Below are 27685 nucleotides of genomic sequence, written 5' to 3'. Positions count from 1 at the left end.
GCAATTTGCCTAGGACATGAGCTTTCGGGGTAGTTGATGAAATTATGCAGCGCAATTGGCTAGATTTTCTTGCCTTTTCCACCCACTTGCAGGAAAGAAGTGGGGTGTATAGAGAGAGTCACGAAACAAGGGAATCTCCCTGTTCTTCTCTCCTGGACCTCTGAAGGCATCGTTCAGAACTGAAAGCGCTAACTTGCAATCTTAGGCTGCAAAACCAGTTTTGTTTTATTGCATTTTGAGAAAGCCTCTTTGTGATTAAACAAGGCGGTGGTTCAAAATAGCTCAGTTAGTAGCAACTGATGCTATGTTACTATAAGGGTACAGAAGGTTTTATAAGATTTTTATGAAAGATTTCAGAATGTGTAAGCAAGCAAGCAATGTCAGACAACAGAGCTACCGGTGTGAAGCAGGAGCAGTTGGCATTTACACTGGATATATCAGTGTCAGGTGATCTAGACACATGACATTAGAAACAGCTGCATCACAAGAATCAGATATGTTCTATAGTATCGTAAAACGGAAATAGAATAATCTCAACATATTTACTATCCACATGTTACTGACACCTCATGAGCCTGGGGTATGTGAGCTGCAGCTTTATTTTGTGTATCTAAGTAGCTCAGTTTACAAGATCTTTATGACTATTAGTTCAACACAGCATCAGAGGACAGAAGGGAAGGAGAAGGAGAAGAAGAAAAAAAATAAAATCAAGATTATGATCTGCTTTGTGATTCACCAAACACACGCCCCTGAATCAGAACTGAGCTGGAACTTTTGTTGAACAGAATGCAGCTACGCTCGCCTGCAACGCCGCCAAGAGCAAAAGCTCATTATTAATACTTATTTTAATATGTACATAGCGTCTTTCATCGTGAACATCCCAAAGCTCTTTGCGAACTGTCACACAAAATACAAGCAAAGGTCACTTCATTTCGGGAGTAGACCACGGCAGTTGAATAGCACACAGCAACAGTTTAATTGAGATGAATACTATACCCAGCTGAAACTGCAGAGGGGAATTAAGGCCATGTGCACACGAGCAAGCTTACAGTGACACAGCTCTACCGATGCAGCCGTGCCGCTGTAAGATCACTCGCGTAGGTGCTCTATGCCAGCGGGCAAGAGCTCTCCCACAGACATAATTAAACCACCTCCAACGAGTGGTGGTAGCTGTGTCGACAGGAGCAGGTCTCCCGCTGGCATAGCGCTGTTCACACTGGTGCCTCTGTTGGCGTAACTTACGTCACTCAGAGGGGTGTTTTTTCACACCCTTGAGCGACATATGTTATAGTGACAAACGTGGTCGTGTAGACATAGCCTCAGATACGCAGATTGTGATTGATTGTAAAACGATTAAGGGCATGGAACAGTTTCCATATGAGGAGAAATTAAAAAAAGTCTGGACTGTTCATCTTAGAAAAGAGATGACTGGGGGGGCCTGGAGGCCTATAAAATCATGACGGGTGTGGAGAAAAACCAACAAGGAAGTGTTCTTTACCCCTTCACATAACACAAGCACCTGGCGTCACCCCATAAATTAATGGGCAGCAGATTTAAAACAAACAAAAGGAAGAAGTACTTCACAAAATGTACAGTCAATCTGTGGAACTCATTGCCAAGGGATGCTGTGAAGGCTAAAACCATAACAGGGTTCAAAAAAGAATTAGATAAGTTGATGGAGAATAGATCCATCAATGGCTATTAGCCAAGATGGCCAGGGATGCAACCCCATGCTTTGGGTGTCCTTAAACATCTGACTGCCAGATGCTGGGACCGGACGACAGGAGACAGATCACTTGCTTACTGCCCTGTTCTGTTTATTCCCTCCAAAGCACCTGACACTGGCCACTGTCGAAAGACAGGATACTGGACTAGATGGATCATTGGTCTGACTCAGTACAGCCCTTCTTATGTCTCCCAATACTCTCGTCAGCGAGAGACGACTGGACAAGGCCACTTTTGGGTCCCATCAACGCTGTTCTTTGCTACATGTGGGGGAAAGAAGGGAATTGCTGTAGATGCATCCTAGATCAGGGGTGGGCAAAGTTTTTGGCCTGAGGGCCACATCAGGGTTCTGAAACTTTATGGAGGGCTGGGTAGGAAAGGTTCTGCCTTCCCAAACAGCCTGGTCCCCACCCCCCTACCACTTCCCACCTCCTGACTGCCCCCCTCAGAACTCCTGATCCATCCAAACCTCCCCTGCTCCTTGTCCCCGACCCCTAATTCACACCTCCAGCCCCTGAGAGGCCCACCTGGGACTCCCATGCCTATCCAACCCTCCCTGTTCTTCCCCCCCCCAAACTCTTCCCCACAACCTCTGCCCCATCCAACAGCCCCCTGGGATCCCCTGCCCCTTATCCAACCCCCTTGCTCCCCACCTCCTTACCTTGCCACTCAGAGCACCAGGACTGGCAGCCACACCGCCGGGCCAGAGCCAGCTACACTGCCACGCAGTCTAGAGCACCAGGACAGGTCGGTGGCTCTCGTAGCCATGCTGCCCGGCAAGAGCTCACAGCCCCACCACCTGGCGGCATGGCGAGCTGAGGCTGCAGGGGAGCGGCTGGGGGCTAGCCTCCCCAGCCAGGAGCTCCAGGGCTGGGCAGGAGGGTCCCATGGGCTGGATGTGGCCCATGGGCTGCAGTTTGCCCACCTCTGCCCTGGATCATGCCTCCTTCACTCCCGCTGCATCTGCTGCTCCTTGCACAATTATTTGCTTTGAGCTTTTGTCCTGCCATGCTCTGTGCTTGGAACTGCTCTGTTCGCATGCGCCAAGCCATCAACTTCAAAGCCCTCCTCAAAACCCACCATGTTCATGAAGTATCCTATAGAGATCTCCTTAAAGATTACAGGTAAAATCCTGGCCCAGCTGTAGTCAATGGCAAAACTCCCATGTACTGAAATGGGACCAAGATTTCACCCAAGCTCACGCTCTACCTTCTTGTTGTATTTGTCTGAGATGAGAGTCTCTTTGGGCAGAGATTCCATCTGTTCTGTAAAGGAGTGTGCCTCTACCCAACAAACCAAAAAAAAAAGCTCTCATCTAGACAACACATTCAGGGTTTGAGACTGCTATCTGCTGGAAAGCAAATAAGTCAGTCACACATCAATCTCCTCTTATCAGTGTGTTCCTAGACATGCTTTCAAGAATGTCATTCCCTGAATAGCAATTTTTTTGAATGAAAATTTACACAATCCAAAATGGATTTTCTGCTCAGCTAAAGGTTTAAAAAAAACCCACCTTTTTTTAAAAAAGCCTGCATTAAAAGCAAACTCACCTCTGCAAACTGTGTGGATGGACTGTCGTCTATTCCACTGCCACTACCATCTAGAAAACTGAGGAGAAAACAGACTAGTCAGCGCAGGTTGTTGCTTTCAAAAATAAGCTCCCCCTTCTGGGGGTTAAATATAGACTGAAGCCAGTGTGAGCCAGACTCTCAATAAGGAACAAGACAAGGCTCCCATGTAGGCAAAAAAGGATGATCAAATGTGGTACGTGACTTACTTTGTGGAAGGAATTAATCTATATATAAAACACAGTGTCACCCCAGAGGGGAAACGCAGGTAAAGCCGATGAGCCTGCTGAAAGAATAAAGTGACTCTACAGCACACCGATTTAGGGTTCCCTTGTATGGAAAAAATATGCAAGTTGTTTTACAGAGGCTCCACTTTGGAGGAAGCGTAGCAGCAGCCAGTTCACAAGAGAGTCACTGAACACCAGTATAAACACATTTCCCTCAGGCGCTAGATTAGCATTTGTGCTTCACTGTAGCTGTTCAGAGCAGTTCACTGGTTTATCTTGGATATCTGGCACTTTGTCCCCTCCCATAAAACTCCCCTCACCCCATCTACTAAGCTGAAAGCTTCCTGTGCCTAGCACTGCAACACAAACCATGTCATTTTGCAGAGTTTGTTCAGGGAAGGGTGCTCACAACACTGAAAGGGCTACTCTGTTCCAAGGCAAACATTCCTAACCACAGAGCCAAGCAAAAAACATTGGGCTTCATGTAATTACATTTTCATGTTCCTTGGTTAACTGGAATATCTGTGTTCAAAAGGGACAGTGATTCACACCTTTCCAGTGAAACATGTTTCAAGGCTTTCCTGCTTTGGGAGCCCTAAAATATCAGACTTTAACATTGTTACCACTCCCACTCCAAATAGCACAACTTTCTCAGCAGTGGCTCAGGCCTGAATATAGTAAGTGCCAGACTAGCATATTTTTCAGTCCCTAGTTGTCTGTAGGCAGCGTGTTCCACTGGATAAAGAACTGGACTGTGAATCAATAGAGCTGGCTTCTATTTCTGGCTTTGCTACCAAATCACTGTGACCTCTTGGGCACAGTCTCTCAATTTCCTCTTTCATAAGACGCTGAGATCAATGGATGAAAACTGCTAATTGTATTTAAATCCTAACAACTAGCACATTAGAAGGAGCAGAGCGTCAGGACACATAGCCTGCTTTATGCAATCAGAGGAAAGGTGGAGTCTTGTTCAAACATGATTACTCAGCCACGTAAAATCAACTAACACACAATATAAAGTTCTGCACATCTCCAAAGAGCTCACCAATACAAAACATCTTTGAAATAGGCACCACATAATGAGTTAAGCCATCATTACTATTAAGTGGAATATTAAATCAAGCCATATTATATAGTACTAGACCAAGATTTTGCTCCACCTAAAACCTGGTCAGGATTTGTGCTGCAAATCAACGTTCCATCTCACCTACATTTTTGCCAGAAGAGTGCTAAATTAGTACATAGCGATGCTAGCCCCCGACCACCAAATTAGTTTCCATTAATAAAATAGCAGCAGCTCTATAGTGCTCAAATATTAATCACTCCCAACAATCCCATTACATACTATCCCCGTTTAAAAGTTTGAGAACTTGAAGCAGAGGCACGAGGAGACTTTCCTGAGGCCACAAAGGGAGTCTGTGTCACAGCAATGCACTCAAGTTCTAATCCTGATCCATACTTAAACAGTTACTCTTAATTATAGCAGCCCATAAGAAGGAAGTATTAGTGCAGGAAAATTTATAGCATTAATATGGCTTCTGCTGAGCTTTGCTACTAGAGAGGAGGGATGGTCTAGCGGTTAGGGAGCTAGCTGGAAGACCAGGGTTCAACCCCCTCTTCCGGCACAGACTCCCTGTTTGTGGCCTGAGCAAGTCACTTAGGTCTAATCCCTAGCCCTAACCCACAGCGTAGACACTACTAGGTAGATGGAAGAATTTTTCCATTGAACCTACAGTCCATCTCTCCGAGAGGTGGTATAACTACACTGATGGAAAAACCCCTTCCATTGAAGCAGGAAGCGTCTACACAACAGTGACACAGGAGCACAGCTGCAGCACTGTAGCTGTGATGTGCTAGTGTAGACATGCCCTTAGTGTCTGTGTCTCAGTTCCCTGTCTGTAATGTGGAAATAACAGCACTGCCCCACTTCACAGGGGGTTGGGAGGATAAATAACTTTAAAGAATAAGAGGTGCTCAGACACTACAGTAATTAAAGTACCTTAAATGGAGAGAAAAGGTACTCTTAACCTTCATACCTGCAACCACAAAGGTTTCAATCTCTTCTCAGTGAACTTGCCTAACTAGCATTAACAATTATATCCCCAAATCCATAAGAACACTCATCTACCACAATGGTTCTCAACCTGTGGTCTGTGGACTCCTGGGGGCCTGCAGACCATGTCTAAGATTTCCAAAAGGGTCCGCACCTCCATTCAAATTTTTGTGTAGGCGTCCGCAAATGAAAAAAGGTTGAGAACCATGGATCTACTGGACACAAGCACAGACTAACCTCACAACTTCCACTACTTTATTAAGGGTCTTCCTTGAAGTTCTCCTTGTCAATATCATTCCAGTGTCACAATAACGTTTGTTTTACTCTGTGTTAATAAGTGTTCTATAATTGTCACTGCTATCAGTTGACATAAATACGTCCTGTTTTAATTTTGCATCCATTTTCCCTTATTTTATGTACAGCCTTTAAATGCCTTGCAATACACCACTTACAAACTGATTACAAATATATATTAGCAATTGACCTCACACATTCATGAGTATGTACAATACCTGGAATCATCTGTCACTTCTTCAATAAAGCCAGATTCACATCTGGGGCAAATGTACTCCTACGAAGAGAGAAAAGGGAAGTCTTTAGCCACATTATGCTCAGTTTGCAGATGCAGGCACGAAATACAGTGCCCAAGGTGAAGCTCAGAGAGACAGAGTGTGTGATTCTGAATTTTTGTTTCCCCCGCAATAAAAATATAGACTTTGCACCTTCATGCCATCTTTTATCAGAAGATCTCAAAGCACTTTAAAAAGGGTGGGTATTATTCCCCGTTTTATAACTGAGGGTCCGAGAGGTGCCTTCCCCAAGGTCACACAAGATCAGTGGCAAATTGGAAAAATAAAACCCTCTGTTTCCTGACTCCCAACCCCTTGCTCTAACCAGTAGACCATGCTACCTCCTTTCAGTTTAGGCTTGACATTCTTGAAGTCCTTTATATTTGTGAAAGCAGCTCCCAGCTGAGATCAGGGGGAAAAAACCCAACAGTTAAAGAGATTCTACATCCATATCACTTCACACTGTATACTATTAGAACAGGAAGAATTGGAAGGAGCTAGACTGATTGTCCTTATTTGTTTAGGACCTTTGGTTGTGTCACTCATGTGATCCATTTTATTCATCCATCAAGTGAATAGACTATTTAAGTCACAAAGGTGCTATGATTTGGTGTAAAATGCTTAGTCTCAGATTAATCGACATTAGGGAAGGGCAAAGTAGATTATAATAAACTATCAGTTGGAGATGTTCACTGGGGTAGTTTAACTGGAAAGCAGAATTTCTGCTTCTTACAGAGCAATTCCACAGCTCAGCATTGGTATCTCAGTGGTGTCTGGATGTTCTGCCACAACCCGCCTGAACATGGTCTTTATCTATCAGCAGCAAACCAGCCTGGATAACTCCATTTAAGAAGAGTGCCCTTTAGAAGCCTACCGAGAAGCGCTGGGAACTTTGATAACAGGCCTCGGGTGAAGACGACTTCAACTGCCAATTGACAGCGATGGTGACAGAGAAAAGGCCACTTCAGTTAAAGAGGTGCCAGAAAGCAGCTATTTCAAACGCAGCTCTGCCGCTGTGCTGGCCCTCCTGTAGCGAGCACTGCAGGAAAGACAGCCCTTGCTAGGAATTTACAGGCTAGTCACTCTGTAATTATCAAAGTCAGAGCATAAACAGCTTTGTCATCTCTTTTTAAAGCCACTTTCATAGAAGGAGATAAGAGGAATGAGCTGGATTCACTCAGTCCACCAACCAGATACCAGCTCTGCCTGGTATTCTGTTTTCTCACCGACTACGCTGTCCCTTTACAAGCCTGAATTATTTGGGCTGGGAATTTTTTAAATGCACTGCCTCATGTCTGTCTCCTGCTGCATGTTGCCCTGCCCCCTTACCTGAATGACCACACAGACCTATACTCCTTTAAACCCCCAAAAAATTAACCCTGGGGCTCATGCCTCCACCTTTCCTACTACAAGCTCAACCATGACATCATCCTTCTCAGTGCTCTGTACGCAAGGCAGGAAGCAGCAAGACCAGAAGCACGTAGCTCCTGGATGTCACCATCTATGCAAGAGCCAGGGGTGGGTGTTCCAGTGGTGCAGCTGCAAAACTTTCAAGAATTTGGGAATCTAGAGGTTCCCCAGTCATATGAATTTAGGCAAACACCCTGCTAAAGACATCAATGTAAAGTTAATGGATGCATCCATTATAGGAAAGAGATTTTAAAAAGCAGGTTTTAGTCCATGTGCTGGAAGAAATAGGAGCTCAACTTATTTCGTTTATACAGGTGGCTGGAGTTCCTCTAATGACTGGGTATTTGTGCTCCCATTTTGGGAGCCCTGGGGAGAGTGCATGATCTAAAGGGAAGGATGTTCCTGCGATTAAAGCATGCAAATGAGAGGCAAATCTAGGTTCCCAGCTGTGCCATGCATGGGCTTGAGAGATTTTGAGCAAAACATTTCCATTCCCTGGGCATCAGTGTCCCCACCTGTAAAATGGAGACAATATTGCCCCCTATTTCTCTGGGGTGGGGAGGTTATGAGGTTTAATTCATTAATGTTTGTAAAGCTCTTTGAGATCCTTGCATGGAGCCTTCAGAAAGGTAAAGGCTGGCCTAAAAAATTAAGGGGGCAAAAGGAGTCAAGGGCCTAATTTCCACTGACTTTCAACCTTAGGCCACTTTGAAAATACTCCCGCAACTGATGAAAAATCCCTCAGCCACAATGATTTTCCATGACTTTCTGCCTCAAGTTATGCTTGATCATGGACCCAGTCCTGCAAACCTTCCCTTCAACTGACACGAGAGCTGTCACTAAGCACCGCTCGGTGTCCACCCTCCATTTCCAGAGCGAGAGGCTAGCAAAAACAACAAATACGCTCCAATGCCAGCTGCCTGTATCTGGACCCCTCATCACACGGGCGTCAGGGAAGGGTATGGCAGTGACACAACACATGTTGCCTTGGCAGATACCCTCTGCTGTCTGTATAGACCCATGCCCACCCTGCTGGACCTTCCTGAAGCATCTGACACTGCCGATCACCAAATACTCCCATCCTGCCTGCAGGGGTGAATAAAGATGTCTCAAAATGGTTCTCTGACCAAACCCACCAGCTCATTATGGGAAAGTGTTTCTCCACTTCCACCGTCACGATCGGTAGACTTCTGTACTCTTCCCCCATCTTATCCAGCAGCCATGCAAAGCCGTCACGAAAGCTTGTAGACACCACAGGCTGCAAAGCATCCCCAGCTCTGCATCCCCTTTACGTCAACATACAGAGCACTTTCTCAGCTTTCGCAATACCCAGCTGAAGATCAGCAATGAGGAACTTCCGGGGTGGGGGAACCCAGGCAAGACTCTGGTGATGCTAGCATGGAAAGCAAAGTGATTGGAAAAACCTGCCTCCTCCATAAACAACCTCACTTCCACTGATGGCATCTGCCCTGAGAACGTGAAGACACCTGCTATCATCTGTGACAAGCTAGGAGATCACACTCTATACCAACACACGGGGCAATCCATGCATTTGTGAATAGAAAGTAAACGTAATGAGGATCTGGCCCACAAGATGCCAACTGGTATAAATCGACACTGCTAGGGAGCTGCGCTGATTTACAACAGCTGAGGATCTGGTCCCTTAAGCCCAACACTTTAAAAAAATGCAGAGGTCGGCAAATAGAAGCAATCTGTCAATGCTAATACAATGCAATCTTTCAGATATTTCATTGACACTACATACAGCAACGCCCCCTAACATACACAGCCTCCACCAAACGCTGACTTCCTCAAATATCAGTATACATTAAGGCCCATTATATGCATGGTCAGAAAACCTTGTGCAAGCGGTTGTACTTTGATATTCATCTTCAATCTGAAACCCCCTTGGAAACATACCCAGACTCTGTTTGCGATGTCAGATACTGAGGGTGGGGGAAAACATGCTGCATGTCAGGACAAGGGACGGGAAGTTCTGAAACAGTTTAATATGATAAATTATACTCCAAGAGGGCTCTCAGCCAGTCTACACGCAGATCACACTGCAATTTGAGACTCTATAAGAACATCAGTCGGATTTGATGGACGAAGGCTTGTCACAATATCACAGTCTAGCCTCTTGGCTGAGGCATGCCATTGTACATGAACCAGGACTGACATTTTGGCCCTGATCCTGAAAGCTGTCCGATGCAAGTGTATCCCTTCGCCCTCGCTCTCTCGCAGGGGCAAGACTCCACTTCGTGAAGAACAACTATCTCCATCGGTGTCTCTTTACAAATCAATCCATTCTATTTCAATGGCATTAGAACACTTTTTAAAAAAAAAAAAAACAAAAAAAAAACCCACCACACGTATTTAAGTACTGTTCTGTAAAGAGAATTGAGCACTTGTGACGTGTGCTGGATTGACAGCCTCAGAGACAGACAGAGAGATTCCAACGCAGACAGCAGCTTCCCCTATGCTGACCCAAGTCCCACATTTGACATGGTAGGAGCCTCCTCTAGAGACAAGATCAGGTTTCCAGTTCTTAGCCTCTCCTTGAAGGCTGCCAATTAGGGATGGGATTTTCAAGGCTTAAGGGAGTCAGGCGCCCAGCTTCTGTTGATGGTCAAGGAAAGCTAAGCATCTAAGTCGTTAGACCCCTTTAAATATCCCAGCCTTGGGTGCCAATTTGTGCCAGCGTTTTTTGTCCTTTATACATTTAGTGGTCATAGTCCAGGATTCTACTTTCCAAGTTTACCTCAGATGGGCTAAGGAACAACCTTTGAATGTTTTCTAAATTTTAAAACTCACTTTAACAAATTTCAGAGTAGCAGCCATGTTAGTCTGTATTCGCAAAAAGAAAAGGAGGACTCGTGGCACCTTAGAGACTAACAAATTTATTTGAGCATAAGCTTTCATGAGCTACAGCTAAAGCTTATGCTCGAATAAATTTGTTAGTCTCTAAGGTGCCACGAGTCCTCCTTTTCTTTTTAAATAACAAAGAGCATTTCAACTTTGTGGCAAAACCTGGCTCCCGTGAGGGCAAGCTGATAAGCTGTTCACCCTGAGGAAAAACAGGCAGTGACCTCATAAAACAGCCTAAGTTACTGTTTATCCCTTAAATGACGGGGTAAAAATTTGGCTGCAAGCTTAAACATTCTGGGATCTGCTTTTACACTAGAGTTGTGGGGAATGCCTTTCTCCAGTCCCCATCAGAATACTGATGAGAGAACGGAAAGCATTTAAGTGATTCCCCCTACCAATTCCTGGTCTTAAAAAGCTTATTTAGAAAGCGGCCTAGTTCTGCTCCAGCATCATAAGTCTGCTTCAATTTGTGGCAGACATCACCAAAAACCATGCAGTCTCTGAAGATTATTTTTCTTCTGCCCCCACCACGCTGAAGAGTGATTTAATAAGGAACATTCCCAGGACTCAGGAATAGAATTTCAAGCTTGAATTTGGCAGCATACAGTCATCCATATTCTTGAGCTCCATGTGTATTCAGGTAGATATGAAACAGGTCAAGGAAACGATCAAGTTACTCTCACTAACATCTCACTAGTGGTTTCATGGAACTAGTTTAGCCATAAGCAACAACTGAAATCTAATCCAATAATCGCTAATATTTTTCCCCTTGTTTCAGATGCTTCTAAAAAATACTGAACAAGGTTTATCAGTGGAGCGCATACTGGAGAAAATTAAACGTTTAGGACATTTTTGCACATTCAGGCTTCAGGCCAGAACACTGCTTGGTAGGTCTGCAGTGTTCAGAGAAGTTATGAGCCCACATGCTAGAGGCTACATCCACCTCCCAGGAAGACCGTCAACAACCCAACAGGAATCTTTACAACACACAAACCAAGAGAGTATTTTAGACATCAAGAGTTCTGCTAATCAGACAGGGCATTACAGGGAGCACCAGACGAAAAACAAGATACATATGCGTCAGAGATGGACGGGAACTCTAACTTCGTCTAGTCCATCCAACAAAGCAGGAGTGGCCAACCTGTGGCTCTGGAGCCCCATGCGGCTCTTCAGAAGTTAATATGCAGCTCCTTGTATAGACACCAAGTCTGGGGCTGGAGCTACAGGTGCCAATTTTCCAATGTGCTGGGGGGTGCTCTCTGCTCAACCTCTGGCTCTGCCCCCCCACTCAACCCCCTCCTGCCCCCTCCCCTGAGCCTGCCATGCCCTCACTCCTTCCCCCCTCAGAGCCTCCTGCATGCCATGAAACAGTTGATCGGGAGGTACGGGGAGGACGGGGGAGGCACTAATCATCAGGGTTGGGAGGGTTGGAAGACTCTGGGAGCAGAGGGGGGGGTGCTGATGACTTATTACTGTGGCTCTTTTGAAATGTACATTGGTAAATTCTGACTCCTTCTCAGTCTCAGGTTGGCCACCCCTGCAAAAAACGATTACTCCCTACAGTGCATCACTCAGCTCTCCTCTGAATTCCTGATACCTTTTGGTGTCCAATACCTGCTCAAATTCCAGGAGTGAGGTTATCAGAGCTATAGAGCAGAGGACAAATACCTCCCTGCCCTGTCATGTGATGCCTTCATGGGTGCAGCCTCAAAGTTTGCACTGGTCTTTTTGCTGTCACACTGCAAACTCCAGTTTACAGTCCTGTGTGTCTGGGTCAACATAACTGCTTTCCACATTCTTCCTTCTGATCGAACCTTTCTAATGATTTCCCATATATTTATTTATAATTAGTATTACCATAGCACCTAGGAGCCCTTATTAAGGGCCACAAGCCCTTCCACCCTCCACAGATTAATCTTGTTTTGTTATTTTCTACACTGACGCATCAGTTATGAACCTTTACAACTTTGTCCTTCCTGCTTGGACATAAGGGGAAAAGCTTTAACGGAGAGCTCAGGTCTCAGTTAGGTAGCTAAATAAGTGCCAGGATTTTCAAAGGAGCCCTGGATTATTGGCGCTCAGCACCTGTGAAAGTCTGGCATCAGTTCAAAAAAATAATAATATGGGGACGCTAAAGAGAGCAGACACGTACATTTGAAAGAAGAATTGCATTGCTCGGTTCTGTGCAGAGCAGGTATTTGAGTTAAATACCAATATGTACAGCTAGACTAAGCAACAATTGAGGGTGGAAGCAAGTAGGATCATGTAACCATCTGTAAGTATTTGAAGATACCTAGGGAGGTGGTAGAATCTCCTTCCTTAGAAGTTTTTAAGGTCAGGCTTGACAAAGCCCTGGCTGGGATGATTTAATTGGGGATTGGTCCTGCTTTGAGCAGGGGGTTGGACTAGATGACCTCCTGAGGTCCCTTCCAACCCTGATATTCTATGATATCAGCAACTAGGAGGAAGATCATTATTTAGGGTAAAAATTGCTGTACCTCCTATGGCCCTGCTGTAGGGTTATGGTCCAAATTTGAAGTTGTTTGAGTAAGGGACTCCTAAGATATAGCCCCCCTGAAAACTAATGTATCAACATTTTATGGTTCTTATAAATTTTCTTGCACAGACCCCAGGTTCAAACAATGGCTCTGATTCTCCCCAAACTGACCTCAGGATTGATCTCTGCTAATGTCTGCCACCCACTGCCTCTTGGCAGAAACAATAATTTTAGAAGTTATTCAGGGAAGAAGATGGATCTACAAAGGGCTTCAGCCAAGCGCTATGATGTCCATCGATGCAGGCTGAAGCATCGCTCAAAGAGGGCAGAGTCACGGTTGTGGGGTGTGTATTTTAACTCAATTTCCTGGTATTTAGAACCAGAGGGGCTGACTCAGGAGTGTTACAAGGATGCTCTGAAGAATATGATGTTCTAGGAGCATAAATACAGAGCATTATTTGATTGGACTAAGCAACTGAACAAGTGACGTAGGGAACAGACAGACAAGGGGACTGGAAGATCTAATGGGTAGAGACTCAAGCCCTGAGATTCCATGATATCCTTTTTAAGTTACATGAAACCCCAGTTTAGCAAAGTACTTAAACACATGCTTAACTTTAAGCATTCAAGTGATCCCATTGACTTTAATGGGTCTACTTCTGCCCCTGAAGTTGGGCATGTGCTGAATTGAGTCTGAAGAGACACTCCTCCTCCCTTTCCCATGGTGCACCTGAGACTCAAGCCCCTAATTTTAACAGGAAGTTGCTGCTAGCAAGGTGTTCACAGTGAGGGGCTCTTAGACTCTGGAACTCAGCCCTTCTCTTGGTCTGACAGAGCCACAGCTCTGTTATCTTTCAGGGACAAGGCAACTTTAAGTTGGCAGTGAGATAAGAGGGGTGGTTTTTGTACAGCTGAATGGATGAGTTCATGGCCCTGATTTACTAAAAATGTGACTATAATGAGAGGGACACATTTCCTAAGAGCACCCAGACTTCTGTAGTATGCAAGGTCTTGGAAAAAATTTTGAAGGAGAAAGTAGTTAAGGACATTGAGGTCAATGGTAAATGGGACAAAATCCAACATGGTTTTACAAAAGGTAGATCGTGCCAAACCAACCTGATCTCCTTCTTTGAGAAAGTAACAGATTTTTTAGACAAAGGAAACGCAGTGGATCTAATTTACCTAGATTTCAGTAAGGTGTTTGATATGGTACCACATGGGGAATTATTAGTTAAATTGGAAAAGATGGGGATTAACATAAAAATTGAAAGGTGGATAAGGAATTGGTTAATAGGGAGACTACAGCAGGTCATACTGAAAGGTGAACTGTCAGGCTGGAGGGAGGTTACCAGTGGAGTTCCTCAGGGATCGGTTCGGGGACTAATCTTATTTAATCTTTTTATTACTGACCTTGGCACAAAAAGTGGGAGTGTGCTAATAAAGTTTGCGGATGATACAAAGCTGGGAGGTATTGCCAATTTAGAGAGAGACCAATTTAGAGAGATCATACAGGAAGATCTGGATGACCTTGTAAACTGGAGTAATAGTAATAGGATGAAATTTAATAGTGAAAAGTGTAAGGTCATGCATTTAGGGATTAATAACAAGAATTCTAGTTATAAGCTGGGGACTCATCAATTAGAAGTAACAGAGGAGGAGAAGGACCTTGGAGTATTGGTTGATCACAGGATGACGATGAGCTGCCAATGTGATATGGCCGTGAAAAAAACTAATGCAGTCTTGAGATGCATTAGGTGAGGTATGTCCAGTAGAGATAAGGAGGTTTTAGTACCGTTATAAAAGGCACTGGTGAGACCTCATCTGGAATACTGTGTGCAGTTCTGGTCTCCCATGTTTAAGAAGGATGAATTCAAACTGAAACAGCTACAGAGAAGGATGTATCCATCCATCATCTTAGGATGATCCGAGGAATGGAAAACCTGTCTTATGAAAGGAGACTCAAGGAGCTTGGCTTGTTTAGCCTAACCAAAAGAAGGTTGAGGGGAGATATGATTGCTCTCTATAAATATATCAGAGGGATAAATACTGGAGAGGGAGAGGAATTATTTAAGCTCAGTACCAATGTGGACACAAGAACGAATGGATATAAACTGGTCATCGGGAAGTTTAGACTTGAAATTAGACAAAGGTTTCTAACCATCAGAGGAGTGAGGTTTTGGAATAGCCTTCCAAGGGAAACAGTGGGGGCAAAAGACCTATCTGGCTTTAAGATTAAACTCGATAAGTTTATGGAGGAGATGGTATGATGGGATAACATGATTTTGGCAATTAATTGATCTTTAAATATTCATGGTAAATAGACCCAATGGCCTATGATGGGATGTTAGATGGGGTAGGATCGGAGTTACTACAGAGAATTCTTTCCTGGGTATCTGGCTGGTGAATCTTGCCCATATGCTCAGGGTTCAGTTGATCGCCATATTTGAGGTCAGGAAGAAATTTTACTCCAGGGCAGATTGGAAGAGGCCCTGGAGGTTTTTCACCTTCCTCTGCATTATGGGGCACGGATCACTTGCTGGAGGATTCTCTGCTCCTTGAAGTCTTTAAACCATGATTTGAGGACTTCAATAGCTCAGACATAGGTGAGAGGTTTATTGCAGGAGTGGGTGGGTGAGATTCTGTGGCCTGCATTGTGCAGGAGGTCAGTCTAGATGATCATAATGGTCCCTTCTGACCTTAATATCTATGAATGTTTCAGGGACAAGGAAACTTTACTTTAAGTTGGCAGTGAGATAAGAGGGGTGGTTTTTGTACAGCTGAACGGATAAGTTCATGGCCCTGATTTAGGAAATGTGTCCCTCTCATTGTAGTCACATTTTTAGTAAGAGCACCCAGATTTCAGGCATCCCAACTTGAGATGCCTAGGAACAGATTTTCAAAAGGTGCTGGGCTGCAACTTAAATCACTGAAGCTGTGGATGCTCAGCAACTCTCAAAAACTCAGGCCCACTGTGTCTATGCTGGTAACCCAACAACGGAGGGACCCAGACACAAGAGCCAGTTTTTGAAATGTGGCTACATGTTAAACAAATGCCAAATTCCAGCTCAACGCAAACAGCACGGCACTCGGCTTTGCTTAAAATCCTTTGCTTGATTTTCTGTTAAAATCACCACGTTACAAAGGTTTTCTAAATCAGCACCATTCCGCGTCATCACCAACGCTGCTGTTTCCCCAAGGCCTGCAGTCCTGATGCGTTTCAGTTGGCTGTGCAGTTCATTGCAGCCCAAGTGAAGGACATGCATGCAGAGAGGTTCTTTTCCAGAGGACAGACCTCAAGATAAAGTTCTGCTTAGGACTCTGATGCAGACATGAGCTCTGCTCAGAGAAGATGCTAGGATGAACATCTTTAAAATTAGGCTGATTATTTCTTCTTATAGTAAAACCGGAGTCCATGATGCAGCAATACAGTGCATATCATAATTGTGCAGAAAGACTAGGATTTACAGATTTAAGACGTGTGGCCCTATTCATTTTTGGAAGCCCTTTTCTACATCCAGTCAGTTAGAGAAATGTGACTACAGGCATTTTGACCAAAAGCTAATATACTATTACTTGCAGGATACAAACAGAGATAAATACAGCATTTGAATTAAATAACAAAAGTGGGACGGGGAAATCGGCAATGGAACAAAACAGATGAGTGGAGCTGTGTATGGTATTTCAGAATAATTTCTTACACTAAACAAATGGTTTTGTTTTCAATACTATCCATTGTTTGAAAAACTCTCCTAGAAAGCTGGAAGAATAAAGAGGCACTGGATGGCTCAGGGATTCAGAACCTTTCGTCATTAAGTTACTGCTCAGTGTTTAGCTCAGGGGTGACTGAAGGTTGCCCGCTAATAACTGCTCAACAGCTCACATGGACTGATCCTGGTGGGTTTCAGTCCCATCCCTGCATCATAAGCACCATGATCACAATTGGCCCCTTTCATGGTACTCTCAGGTGGAAACTGAATCCCCTGCTGTTACCTCCGACAGTGGTTGAGTACACCATCTCCAAGGTAGGACTGAGCCACAACAGGGAAGGGATAGGGACAGCAAGCTTTGCCAAGAAGCCTAGAGGTTTCAAGCACACTGCTCAGAGCACCCAGCCATCCTTCCGTCAACACCAATCAGCTCTAATTCTTGCATTTCCCAATATGGCCAGTCGTGCTAAGAAGGGCCCTCTGTCCCTCCAGCTCGTCATTAACTGTGCAGAAGTGTCCAACCCCAATTATTTTTAAGGAGTCAGAACTGAAGGGCAAATACGTGTTTCATCTGGAACCTTCCTTTTGCCTTGATTCTCAATCTGAAGTAGGCAAATCAAGAGAAACGGGATTGGAATGACACATGCGGGCTTCTTAGCCATGTTAACACCAACCAGAGGGTAAGACGCTCAGATATACAACCTTCATACCACTCTACTGAGGTCACTGACAGTCTATTTTCTTTTCCTCTCCTTATCTTCCAGGGCAAGCAGCAAGCTACAGTCCGATGTGGGAATTTAAAGCTAAATTTTCCTTTGGTATATGCGGGATGAATATCTGAACACTTTATCTACGCACAAAAGGATCCAGGCACCCAAATTTCTTCCACATGATCAATGTGTCTCAATCCTGACATGCAGCACAGTCCCCTACAGGGTAGCCAAGTATCTGTGGTCTATTCAGTCTTTGGCCAGCCTGTTGGGACTGTCCTCAACTGCAGTAGTTCTAGTGATGTAGACACTTTTCCACTGGGAATTCAGTTGAGCCACCAAAATCATTTTTTGTGGGCCACTAAATAGCCAGGTTAGTGCACTTTAGAAGTAACATGGCACCCACATACCAGCGTAACAGGCATGGCACAAGAACATTTTTAGCCAGCAGCTAAGGAAGACATACCAGCTATTTACAGTTTGAGCTGTTTACTCAAACTATGCCAAGAACTTATCAGGCAACTTAGAATGGAACAATTTTAAAATAATTTTTTAATCTATTGTATATACAACATTCTATAATTTCTGTGATATGTAGGTAGTCTGACTAGATGATGATGTTCCCTTCTGGCCTTAACAAAAAACAATTTCCCCATCTTGGGGAGAAGAAAAAACAAAAACAAAACCTAGTATCTTTCCCTTCTGTAGCTCCTACTATCTGAACTGTGCTCCCTGCATGTATCCTGAACACAGTTCTATTGTGCTGTTCCTGTACCCCTTCATTTCTTTCTCTGCTATTATTTAGCTCCGTAACTGTATTTTGCAGAGGATTTTGGGATAGCTTCATTGACTATATAAAATTGTATGGACTCTTCAGCTACACTGCAGGGAAGGAGCAATTGCATTTACCTGAACTTTGTAACAATGGTTATTCGATACCTTGGTGTTTTTTCTCTTCCCCATACAGTACCCAGAGCTTTGCAGATTTGTAGCAATATGCAAATGTATGCAATTCACATGCAGGAATGCGGGAGCCTGCTGGGTTCTACCACCTTTCCCTAGAGCCACAGCATTAGCGATCTGCTATTACTTTATAGTCTAGCCTATTTATAATCCTATTTATTTCATGTTTTACATGTATGTTCAATGCTGTAATGGTTTTGTTACCCCTTATGTACCTTGGTGTACTCTGTATGGCAAAATTCTTTCAAATGGAGAAAGACATCACAGAAGTATGTTTTGCCCTTTAATTGTGAGCCAACTATCTTAGAGGTAGAAGAGTAATAGGAGTTCTAACCCAGTGTCCTGGCCAGCCTGCAACACAGGTGAGTATTTTTTGCCTACTTAAAGTTCTCCTCTCGTTTTAGTTGGTTATGGTATTATTCATTTCCTGTTTTAAACTGCTGAGCAGCATCACTTCTTGCTGCTAAAACTGAGGCCATGTTCACCCAAGAGGAGGCTGCATGGGGAGAGGGGGAGGGCCTGCAAACACACACACAGACACACACAGTTAACTTTAAGCACAAGCAAGCCGATTCATTTTAATAGCACTACTCATGTTCACGTCAATGGGAATTCACCTTAAACATGGGCAGGATCAGGGCCTACATTTGTAAAGTGCCCTGGGATCATTTCTATTAAAAGGGTATCCTGACCCCAATTAATATTTCAGAGCTGTACAATTTTGCAGAAATTTTAGCCTGCAACGCACTCTCAGAAAGGCTGAGCCTCAATGGTCTGAGATGAGTTCAACCTTTTCAATTAATATTGCAGGCATTACTTATTCAAACCTAAACTGAGCACAGCAGAAATAAAAGGAGTACTTGTGGCACCTTAGAGACTAACCAATTTATTTGAGCATGAGCTTTCGTGAGCTACAGCTCACTTCATCGGATGCATACCGTGGAAACTGCAGCAGACTTTATATACACACAGAGATCATGAAACAATACCTCCTCCCACCCCACTGTCCTGCTGGTAATAGCTTATCTAAAGTGATCATCAAGTTGGGCCATTTCCAGCACAAATCCAGGTTTTCTCACCCTCCACCCCCCCCCACACACAAACTCACTCTCCTGCTGGTAATAGCCCATCCAAAGTGACAACTCTCTACACAATGTGCATGGTAATCAAGGTGGGCCATGTCCAGCACAAATCCAGGCTCTCTCACCCCGCCCCCCTTTTTTTCCCCGGGGACACACACACACACACACACAAACTCACTCTCCTGCTGGCAATAGCTCATCCAAACTGACCACTCTCCAAGTTTAAATCCAAGTTTAACCAGAACGTCGGGGGCGGGGGGGGGGGGGGTAGGAAAAAACAAGGGGAAATAGGCTACCTTGCATAATGACTTAGCCACTCCCAGTCTCTATTTAAGCCTAAATTAATAGTATCCAATTTGCAAATGAATTCCAATTCAGCAGTTTCTCGCTGGAGTCTGGATTTGAAGTTTTTTTGTTTTAAGATAGTGACCTTCATGTCTGTGATTGCGTGACCAGAGAGATGGAAGTGTTCTCCGACTGGTTTATGAATGTTATAATTCTTGACATCTGATTTGTGTCCATTTATTCTTTTACGTAGAGACTGTCCAGTTTGGCCAATGTACATGGCAGAGGAGCATTGCTGGCACATGATGGCATATATCACACTGGTGGATGTGCAGGTGAACGAGCCTCTGATAGTGTGGCTGATGTTATTAGGTCCTGTGATGGTGTCCCCTGAATAGATATGTGGGCACAGTTGGCAACGGGCTTTGTTGCAAGGATAAGTTCCTGGGACACTACAGTGCTAATAAACGATGGTCACATAAATACCACCCTACACCGGAAACCTACTGACCGCTATTCCTACCTACATGCCTCCAGCTTTCACCCTGACCACACCACACGATCCATCGTCTACAGCCAAGCTCTGCGATACAACCGCACTTGCTCCAACCCCTCAGACAGAGACAAACACCTACAAGATCTCTGTCAAGCTTTCTTACAACTACAATACCCACCTGCGGAAGTGAAGAAACAGACTGATAGAGCCAGAAGAGTTCCCAGAAGTTACCTACTACAGGACAGGCCTAACAAAGAAAATAACAGAACACCACTAGCTGTCACCTTCAGCCCCCAACTAAAACCCCTCCAACGCATTATTAAGGATCTACAACCTATCCTTAAGGATGAACCAACACTCTCACAAATCTTGGGAGACAGGCCAGTCCTTGCCTACAGACAGCCCCGCAACCTGAAGCAAATACTCACCAACAACCACATACCACACAACAGAACCACTAACCCAGGAACTTATCCTTGCAACAAAGCCCGTTGCCAACTGTGCCCACATATCTATTCAGGGGACACCATCACAGGGCCTAATAACATCAGCCACACTATCAGAGGCTCGTTCACCTGCACATCCACCAATGTGATATATGCCATCATGTGCCAGCAATGCCCCTCTGCCATGTACATTGGTCAAACTGGACAGTCTCTACGTAAAAGAATAAATGGACACAAATCAGATGTCAAGAATTATAACATTCATAAACCAGTTGGAGAACGCTTCAATCTCTCTGGTCATGCAATCACAGACATGAAGGTCACTATCTTAAAACAAAAAGAAAAGGAGTACTTGTGGCACCTTAGAGACTAACCAATTTATTTGAGCATGAGCTTTCGTGAGCTACAGCTCACTTCATCAGATGCATACCGTGAGCTGTAGCTCACGAAAGCTCATGCTCAAATAAATTGGTTAGTCTCTAAGGTGCCACAAGTACTCCTTTTCTTTTTGCGAATACAGACTAACACGGCTGTTACTCTGAAACACAGCAGAAATGGTACAGATGCCTCTCATTCAGCATAGCCTTTACTACAGGCATTCTTCTGAAAGAAAAAACACATTAGAACCAGAAAGAAAAACCTGCCAAGAGAGTCCAGCTCAAAAGGAAGATGCCAGTTCATGATGGACTAAGTTGAGCAGCTTGTGAGTCTTTTTCCTCTAAGTTTATTCCTCTCAGGTATCCACTAGAAAAGGGTTCCCTACACAAATCTATCGCCAACCAACGCAGGGCAGACTGTATTCATTTAAGGCATATGGCTCACAGAATTTTTAAAGAGAATCAACCAGTTTATTCCTATATCTGACATGGATGAGATTAGATAGGACTTATCCCTCTCTTGCTTGGCGCATTTACCTTATAACTTTGATGTACTGCATATAGTAAAAAAGTTTCATTCTTTCATATGATAAGAAGCCAGGTTTAACATGGAAAACATTTCAAAAGTTTATTTTAACTGCACACTGGGATTCCAGGCTGCGGAATTAAAATCTACTTTGACGACAACATTGGAAGCCAGTTTTGGGGAAGTCTGAAAAAGTACATTTTCCTACTTTACAATTCTGATGTGAAGAGGGGTAACGAGCTTACTTTCCTTCAGCATCTTTCAGTCCCCAAAAGAGAGTACTGCCCCACCAACAAAGCTGAATCAGGGGACACAAGATCTGACTCCATTCCTGTTATAAAGCTAAACCCTTGGACGCTCCACTGTTTTAGCCCAGCTGAGGTAGGTCTTCAATAGGAAAAAGGGTGTGATCATAACTCAAGTTAGCTATTATGAGGCAAAATCCTAATGAAGACAAGACAGTTTGCAGTTTTCATATGAGTTAGCAAGTCAAGATAAACCCCAGGCTCCCTCATAAGTCTAACTTCGCCTGCTAACTTGTGTGAAAACTACAGACTGCCTTGTCTTCACAAGGATTTTACCCAAATACAAGGACTTATAGGGATGCAGATTCTATCCTCACTACACATTTTAACTGTGTTGTCACCAATACAAGGGGCAATCATATTATACCCTTGACTTGGTTATAGAGGTAGTATCGATGAGGCCAACATTTTATACCGACTGCTCTGTGTATTTGAATTGCGCAGTGCTGATCATATTCTCAGCACTAAAAGAACTAATACACCAAGATGATTTAATCCACCACTAAAATGCAGACAATCCCATGGTGACATGTGGCAGCTGTTTAACAGTGCACTGCAACCCTAAACAACAGTTCAGGATGGGAAGTTAGCAGTAACCTTTAGCGTACTTTGGATGAGTTCAAAGTGCTTTACAAGGAGAAATGTTAAGTGAAAGAAAGCTCTCCCCCCCCTTCTCACCCCTCCCCCCCCCCCAACATAAATGAAACTGCAGAGATTTGATATCTTCCGACTACAACTGGGGGATGATCAAGATGCCAGGGTCAGCCACCTATCCCTGACAAAAAGGGCCATGAGATTTTTGACGACATTAACTGATCAGGATCACAGAAGACCTGAGAGAGGGGCAAGCTGCAGATTCATTGTAACATGGGCCATTGGGGGAAGAACATTTTTTAAAAAGCATATGGCAGCAGTTCGCTTCACTGCAGATATTTAACTTGGAATTCTGAAAAGCCTTCCTGATTTCTCTCTTGTGCTGTGTTTAATCAAGATGAGTTATCCCTTTACCTTAAAATAAAAATGTATCCGCTGGGCTGCAGCTGCAACCTGACTTGCACCTGCAGCATTCAGCAAAAAGCGTGATTTGAAATGGCAGCCAAGGAACATGGTTTATTCTACCCCCCTCCAAATGAAACCAGGCCACCTTCAGCCAATGGTGACTTGCACAGCAGTTATGCTACAGAAGCTATGGAAACATTACTACTGAGATCCAACATCCCAGTTAACTCTTTCTGTGCCTGTCAGTGAACAGCCAGCCTTCACGTGACACCCTGGGAGGAGCACAGCTCCAGCCATGTATAAATGTGGTTTGTTTCAAGGATTGCTTACCTTTCTCCCTCTCTTTTTTGGTGAAGGAGGCAGAGAAGGGAATAGTGGATTTTAAATATTTTTTATATACAGTTGATCACAAGAACCCTGCTGCTGAATAGAGAACAATTCACAACTACATTGAAAATCAGCATGGCATCGAAATCTGTTTTCCCACTGGCCTTCTGGGAGATTTACCCAGGGCCTGTCCAAGCAATACACACTGATGGAAGTTGTACACTTGCTTCAAAACGAGGCGATGGCCTCACACTTTTCAATCCTGTGTGATGAGCAGTGTTACTCCTGGTATAAAGGATTACCTCCTTGCCCCGCTATGTAAGCAATCTCAGGATCTCTCTCAAAAGATATCATTTTTATTTTAAGATGATGTTATCCTAATCTAAGAATCACACCAAAGCAGGACAAAACCTTCCCATTTTACAAGGGGAAACTGGCAGAGAGACGTTACTTGCCTGAGGTCTCACCGAGAAAGTTACTGGCAGAGCTGGAAACAGAAGTCTTGACTCTCAGTCTTTAGCGCTCAGCCTTAGGCCACGTCTGCGCTACAGCAGCGCACCTAGAATGTTGCAGCTGGGTCACTGTAGCAGCGTAGCATAGACTACAGCAATGGAAGGGGGGTTTCCATCGAAGCAGGTAATCGACAAGACGTAGTAGCTAAGTCAAAGGGAAAATCTTTCCGTCGACCCAGCTGCTTCTACACCGGGGCTTAGGTCAACCTAACCACGGTGCTCCAGGCATGACACTTTTTACAGCCCTGAGTGAAGCAGCTAGGTCGACCTAAGTTTTGGGTGTAGACCAGGCCCAAGTCACTGGTTTGAGCTATCTCACCCTATCTGGAGATAAACAGGTCCATGGACTTCTACTGGATAATTCAGAGATCTGAAAGCAAGTCCTAATGTAGCCCTTTACAAACAGTAACCCATCACCCCATGAAACCAATGTTTGCCACATTTTACAGATGGAGAGACTGAGGCATGAAGAAAGGAAGTGACTTGCCCAAGGCCACAAAGGGAATCAGTGTCACAGCATCATTAGAACTAAGGAGTTATCCTCCCAGTTTCATGCTCCTTAAGGAAAGTTTGCCTCAACCAGAGATTGCAAAACATAGGCTGATTCATGATGACTGGCCTTCAGAAGAGTGTAAGAGTCTTACTCCAGAAATATGACATGACAAGGCAGGTCAGGGCCTTAGTGGCTGCCTGGGACTCTGTCGAGAGATCCCTTGCTTGAGAAGCTGACTGAAAGAGGGGTGGCCCCTAACTCAAGTAGGTTCACATCAGGTTAGGTGCGTCACCGGAACAGGGGGAAATAAAGAGGTTGTCACCCCTGTAGTGGAGAGGTTGAAAAGGTGAAACGATTTACTGGTTTGGCAGGTACAAGTCCTGAACATATTATTTATAAAGTATGGGTAATAATATCCTCACATTTCTAGAGTTTGTATCATCCTCAGGAATACCTGAAATGCAGACACCTGCGGGGTGGAAGACAGAAAATCTTCAAGAGCACAACACTGTGCCCGTAGAGGGGGAGATGACAGGTTCCCAGCACAATGCAACCCTGATCCCAATTAGGGTTCTGGGTGCTACTAATTATAATAATAAAATCCAGGTCAAACCATTAGCCTTACAAAGAGTCCAGGAGCAATAATGCCCAGGCAGAGCAAAACTGAAGACTCTGATTTAGAAATAAAGGGGCCTGGGTAGGAATGCTGATAGATATATACAACATCAGGGCAAAAGAAAAAAGGGAACCAATGCTAAGATGACAAGGAGTCCGGTAGCACCTTAAAAGCTAACAGATTTATTTGGGCATAAGCTTTCGTGGGTATTACACGGTGACCAGTCAAACAACAACGTGACACGTAAATGCATTGACGTTCTAGGCCTGGAGTTTTAGTTCCAATACCAAAAAATGCACTAATGGCATCAGGAAATCCTGAATCCCAGTTACGGAAGAGACTTGGTCGCGAGCAATTTAGGGCAGCATTTCTTTACAACAAAGGACAGTTGAAACATGGGAGGGAAAACTGCATAAGTCAGCAAGAGGCAAGTAGTCTAAAGAGGGAGCTGAACACGATTTGGGAGGGGGAGAGAGAAAATACCAGAAGGCAGGGCTACTAGCTACACTTGAGGGGACATAGGGTGGGTTTGGAAGCAGAGAGATACATGATCAATTTGCATTTTGGATGGACAAGCTAAGTCTCAACAGGACTATATGCAATTGCAGAGGTGTGAGCTACCTGTGACATAAGTTAGAGAAATCTTTGGGATCATCATTCATGCCATGTATGAATGATTTTTAAAGTAAAAAAATTCCTTGAGGCCCCCCTCTTACCTCCCTTCACTGTGCAGAGGGGAAGAATAGCACAGCATTCCCTCGTTTACCTAAATGTCAGAGGGACGCTGAATCAGTCTGGATAACTGAAGGGTGCCCCCCAGTTACGAAATTCCCAGGAACTGGAGGACATCACCCTGTTTCAGGGTCCAGATCATTGAGATTTTGCTGCAGCAGCCTGCTCTTCATTAGCTTCTTTCGTCTGAAAACCTTAAGGCGCATCACAAACTTTAAGAGCCTCACAATCTTCCTAAACTTGCTCTCTCAGAAGGTAGGTAGGTATTATCCTAATTTTACAGGTGGGGAAACTTGGGCACAGAGGTGGCGCCTGGGGGGCACCCCTTTAGCAAAGAATATCCAGATATTCCCATATATCGGGCAAAAACCAGTATTATGTGCCTGGTCTGATCTGGTCAAGCTACATTGCCTGTTCCTCTCCTCAAATAGCCTCCTGCTCCCCAACGACACCTCCCAAGACAGGAGGCTCACCGAGATACGGTCTATAACGTCACTAGAACATCAGCAGCACAACAAGGACACCCTTTGAATCTAACCATTTTGGAGCTAAATGGAGAGACGACAGCCTAGACTCGTCCAGACCCCTCCACTCTATGGCAGAACTGCTTGGGGTTAGCTGTGACTCAGCCCCCCACTACACTGCATACAACTTCAACCCCAAAGAGACACAGGACTATTTCACACTCACCCAGAAAGGGTGCTCAAAAGGAGAACCATTTCCCTAGGGCATGAGGGAGACGTTCCCTTACTTGGGACCCTACTGATCCTCTGGCTGGGGAACTGAAATTTGCCCTTCTCACTGTGAGAATTGGGAGACCTCCCTCCATGCAGGGGACTGGACTAGATAACCTCTCGAGGTCCCTTCCTGTCCTAGGATTCTGTGCCACTGGGTCCCTGCCTCTGTCCCCCAGGGGTTCTCTCTAGAGTAGGGAGAATGGGTGCCCTTGCTTTCGAGAAGACCTGGGGACCCTGTGAAGGGTGAACTGGGGTTTACCTCCACTCTCAGTGGGGCTTAACCTTCCCTGTGCTCCCAAAGGGAACCCCCCCTCTCTCCATGGGGATGGTTGGGATTAGCCCCTGCCCGCCACACCCCCTTCCCCAACCTGAGTGGCCCCTCCCATCAGGGAAGCTTGGGGTTTAGCCTCTCCAATACTAAAGGAGAGGATGTGGGGTTAGCCCCTTGCACCTTCACCTCTTTGGAGAACAATTGAGGGCTGAACACCTCCCCTTCCAGTTCTATGGTGTGGAGATTAGAGGGGGCCCTCAACCTCCCCCCTCCCACCCCCAAGAGATGTGCTGGGGTTTAACCCCCACCTTCCCATCCCCCCCGGCAGGAGAAGGAGCCTATCCCTCAAGCTGGGCTTAACCCTCAGGCCTACCCCCCTTTTCGGGGAATACGTTGGGGTTTAACCCTCCCCCCTTTCTCACGTGGGGGGCTGGGGTTTCAGCCCTTCCTGCCTGGGCCCCCTCGATCCCTGAGGACAAGGGTTTGATGTTTAACCCCCTCTCGCTGGGGAAGCTGCTGGAGTTTAACCCCACCACCACCACCACCGGGGGGAGGAGAAAGGGGGTTTAACCCCCCTTCCCGCTAGCCTCCCTTGGGGGCGGGGATTGGGATTTAACCCCCCCCCTTTCAGGGCCGGGGTTGGTGGGATTTAACCCCCCCTCCCGCCAGCTCCTCCCCCCCCCAGGGGGAGAGGACCGGGGTTTACCCCCCCTTTTCATGGGGGGGCTGCTGGGTTCCCGCCCGGGCCCCTCCCGCGGCGGATCTGGGGGTTCACGCCCCCTGGCCCCGCCCCTTACCGGCAGCTTGGGGCTGACCTCCCCCTTGCAGCTGTGGCAGAAGAAGCGATGTTGGGACACGACGGCCGCTGCCGAGGCCTCCGCCATCTTCTCTCTCCCCCTCCCCCGGCTCCCTGCCTGCCGTCAGTCCTCCTTGGGGGAGCGCCGAGACTAGGGCCCGCGCGGATAGAGCGGCAGGCAGGTCCCTCTAGCCGCCCACTTCCGCCTCTCCTTTGTGCTCCGCTGGCGGGGGCCGGGAGACACAGTCCTCCGCTAGGCTAGCGAGACGAGAGAACTGCAGGGTAGAGCGGCCCCCTCGTTTCTTCCGCGTGCTGAGTCCTCCGCGCGGCCAGAGAGACTCGGGCGAGGATAGAGCGTCGCCCCGCAAATTCCGCCGATGGCCTGCGC

At 45.4% G+C, this 27685-nt stretch overlaps 1 protein-coding gene across 3 annotated transcripts in view; it reads right to left on the bottom strand.

The window, feature by feature from the left end:
- RNF115 (ring finger protein 115) overlaps positions 1-27565 on the bottom strand; it is a 45329-nt gene extending 17764 nt beyond the window's left edge. For all 3 annotated transcript variants that reach the window (XR_013348701.1, XM_077841555.1, XM_077841556.1), the window contains exons 1-3: positions 27299-27565; positions 6086-6144; positions 3276-3333 (exon numbers count right to left, since the gene is read on the bottom strand). Coding sequence is in view for 2 of the 3 variants with exons in the window: in XM_077841555.1 (XP_077697681.1) it covers positions 3276-3333; positions 6086-6144; positions 27299-27385 (204 nt within the window). In the remaining variant the exon portion in view is untranslated. The remainder of the gene's footprint in view (positions 1-3275; positions 3334-6085; positions 6145-27298) is intronic.
- Positions 27566-27685: the final 120 nt, after the last annotated feature.

The sequence above is a fragment of the Eretmochelys imbricata genome, chromosome 24 (assembly GCF_965152235.1).
Source record: "Eretmochelys imbricata isolate rEreImb1 chromosome 24, rEreImb1.hap1, whole genome shotgun sequence".
NCBI lineage: Eukaryota > Metazoa > Chordata > Testudines > Cheloniidae > Eretmochelys > Eretmochelys imbricata.
The sequence above is the reverse complement of the archived record's forward strand: the minus strand, read 5'-3'. Positions and strand labels throughout refer to the sequence as shown.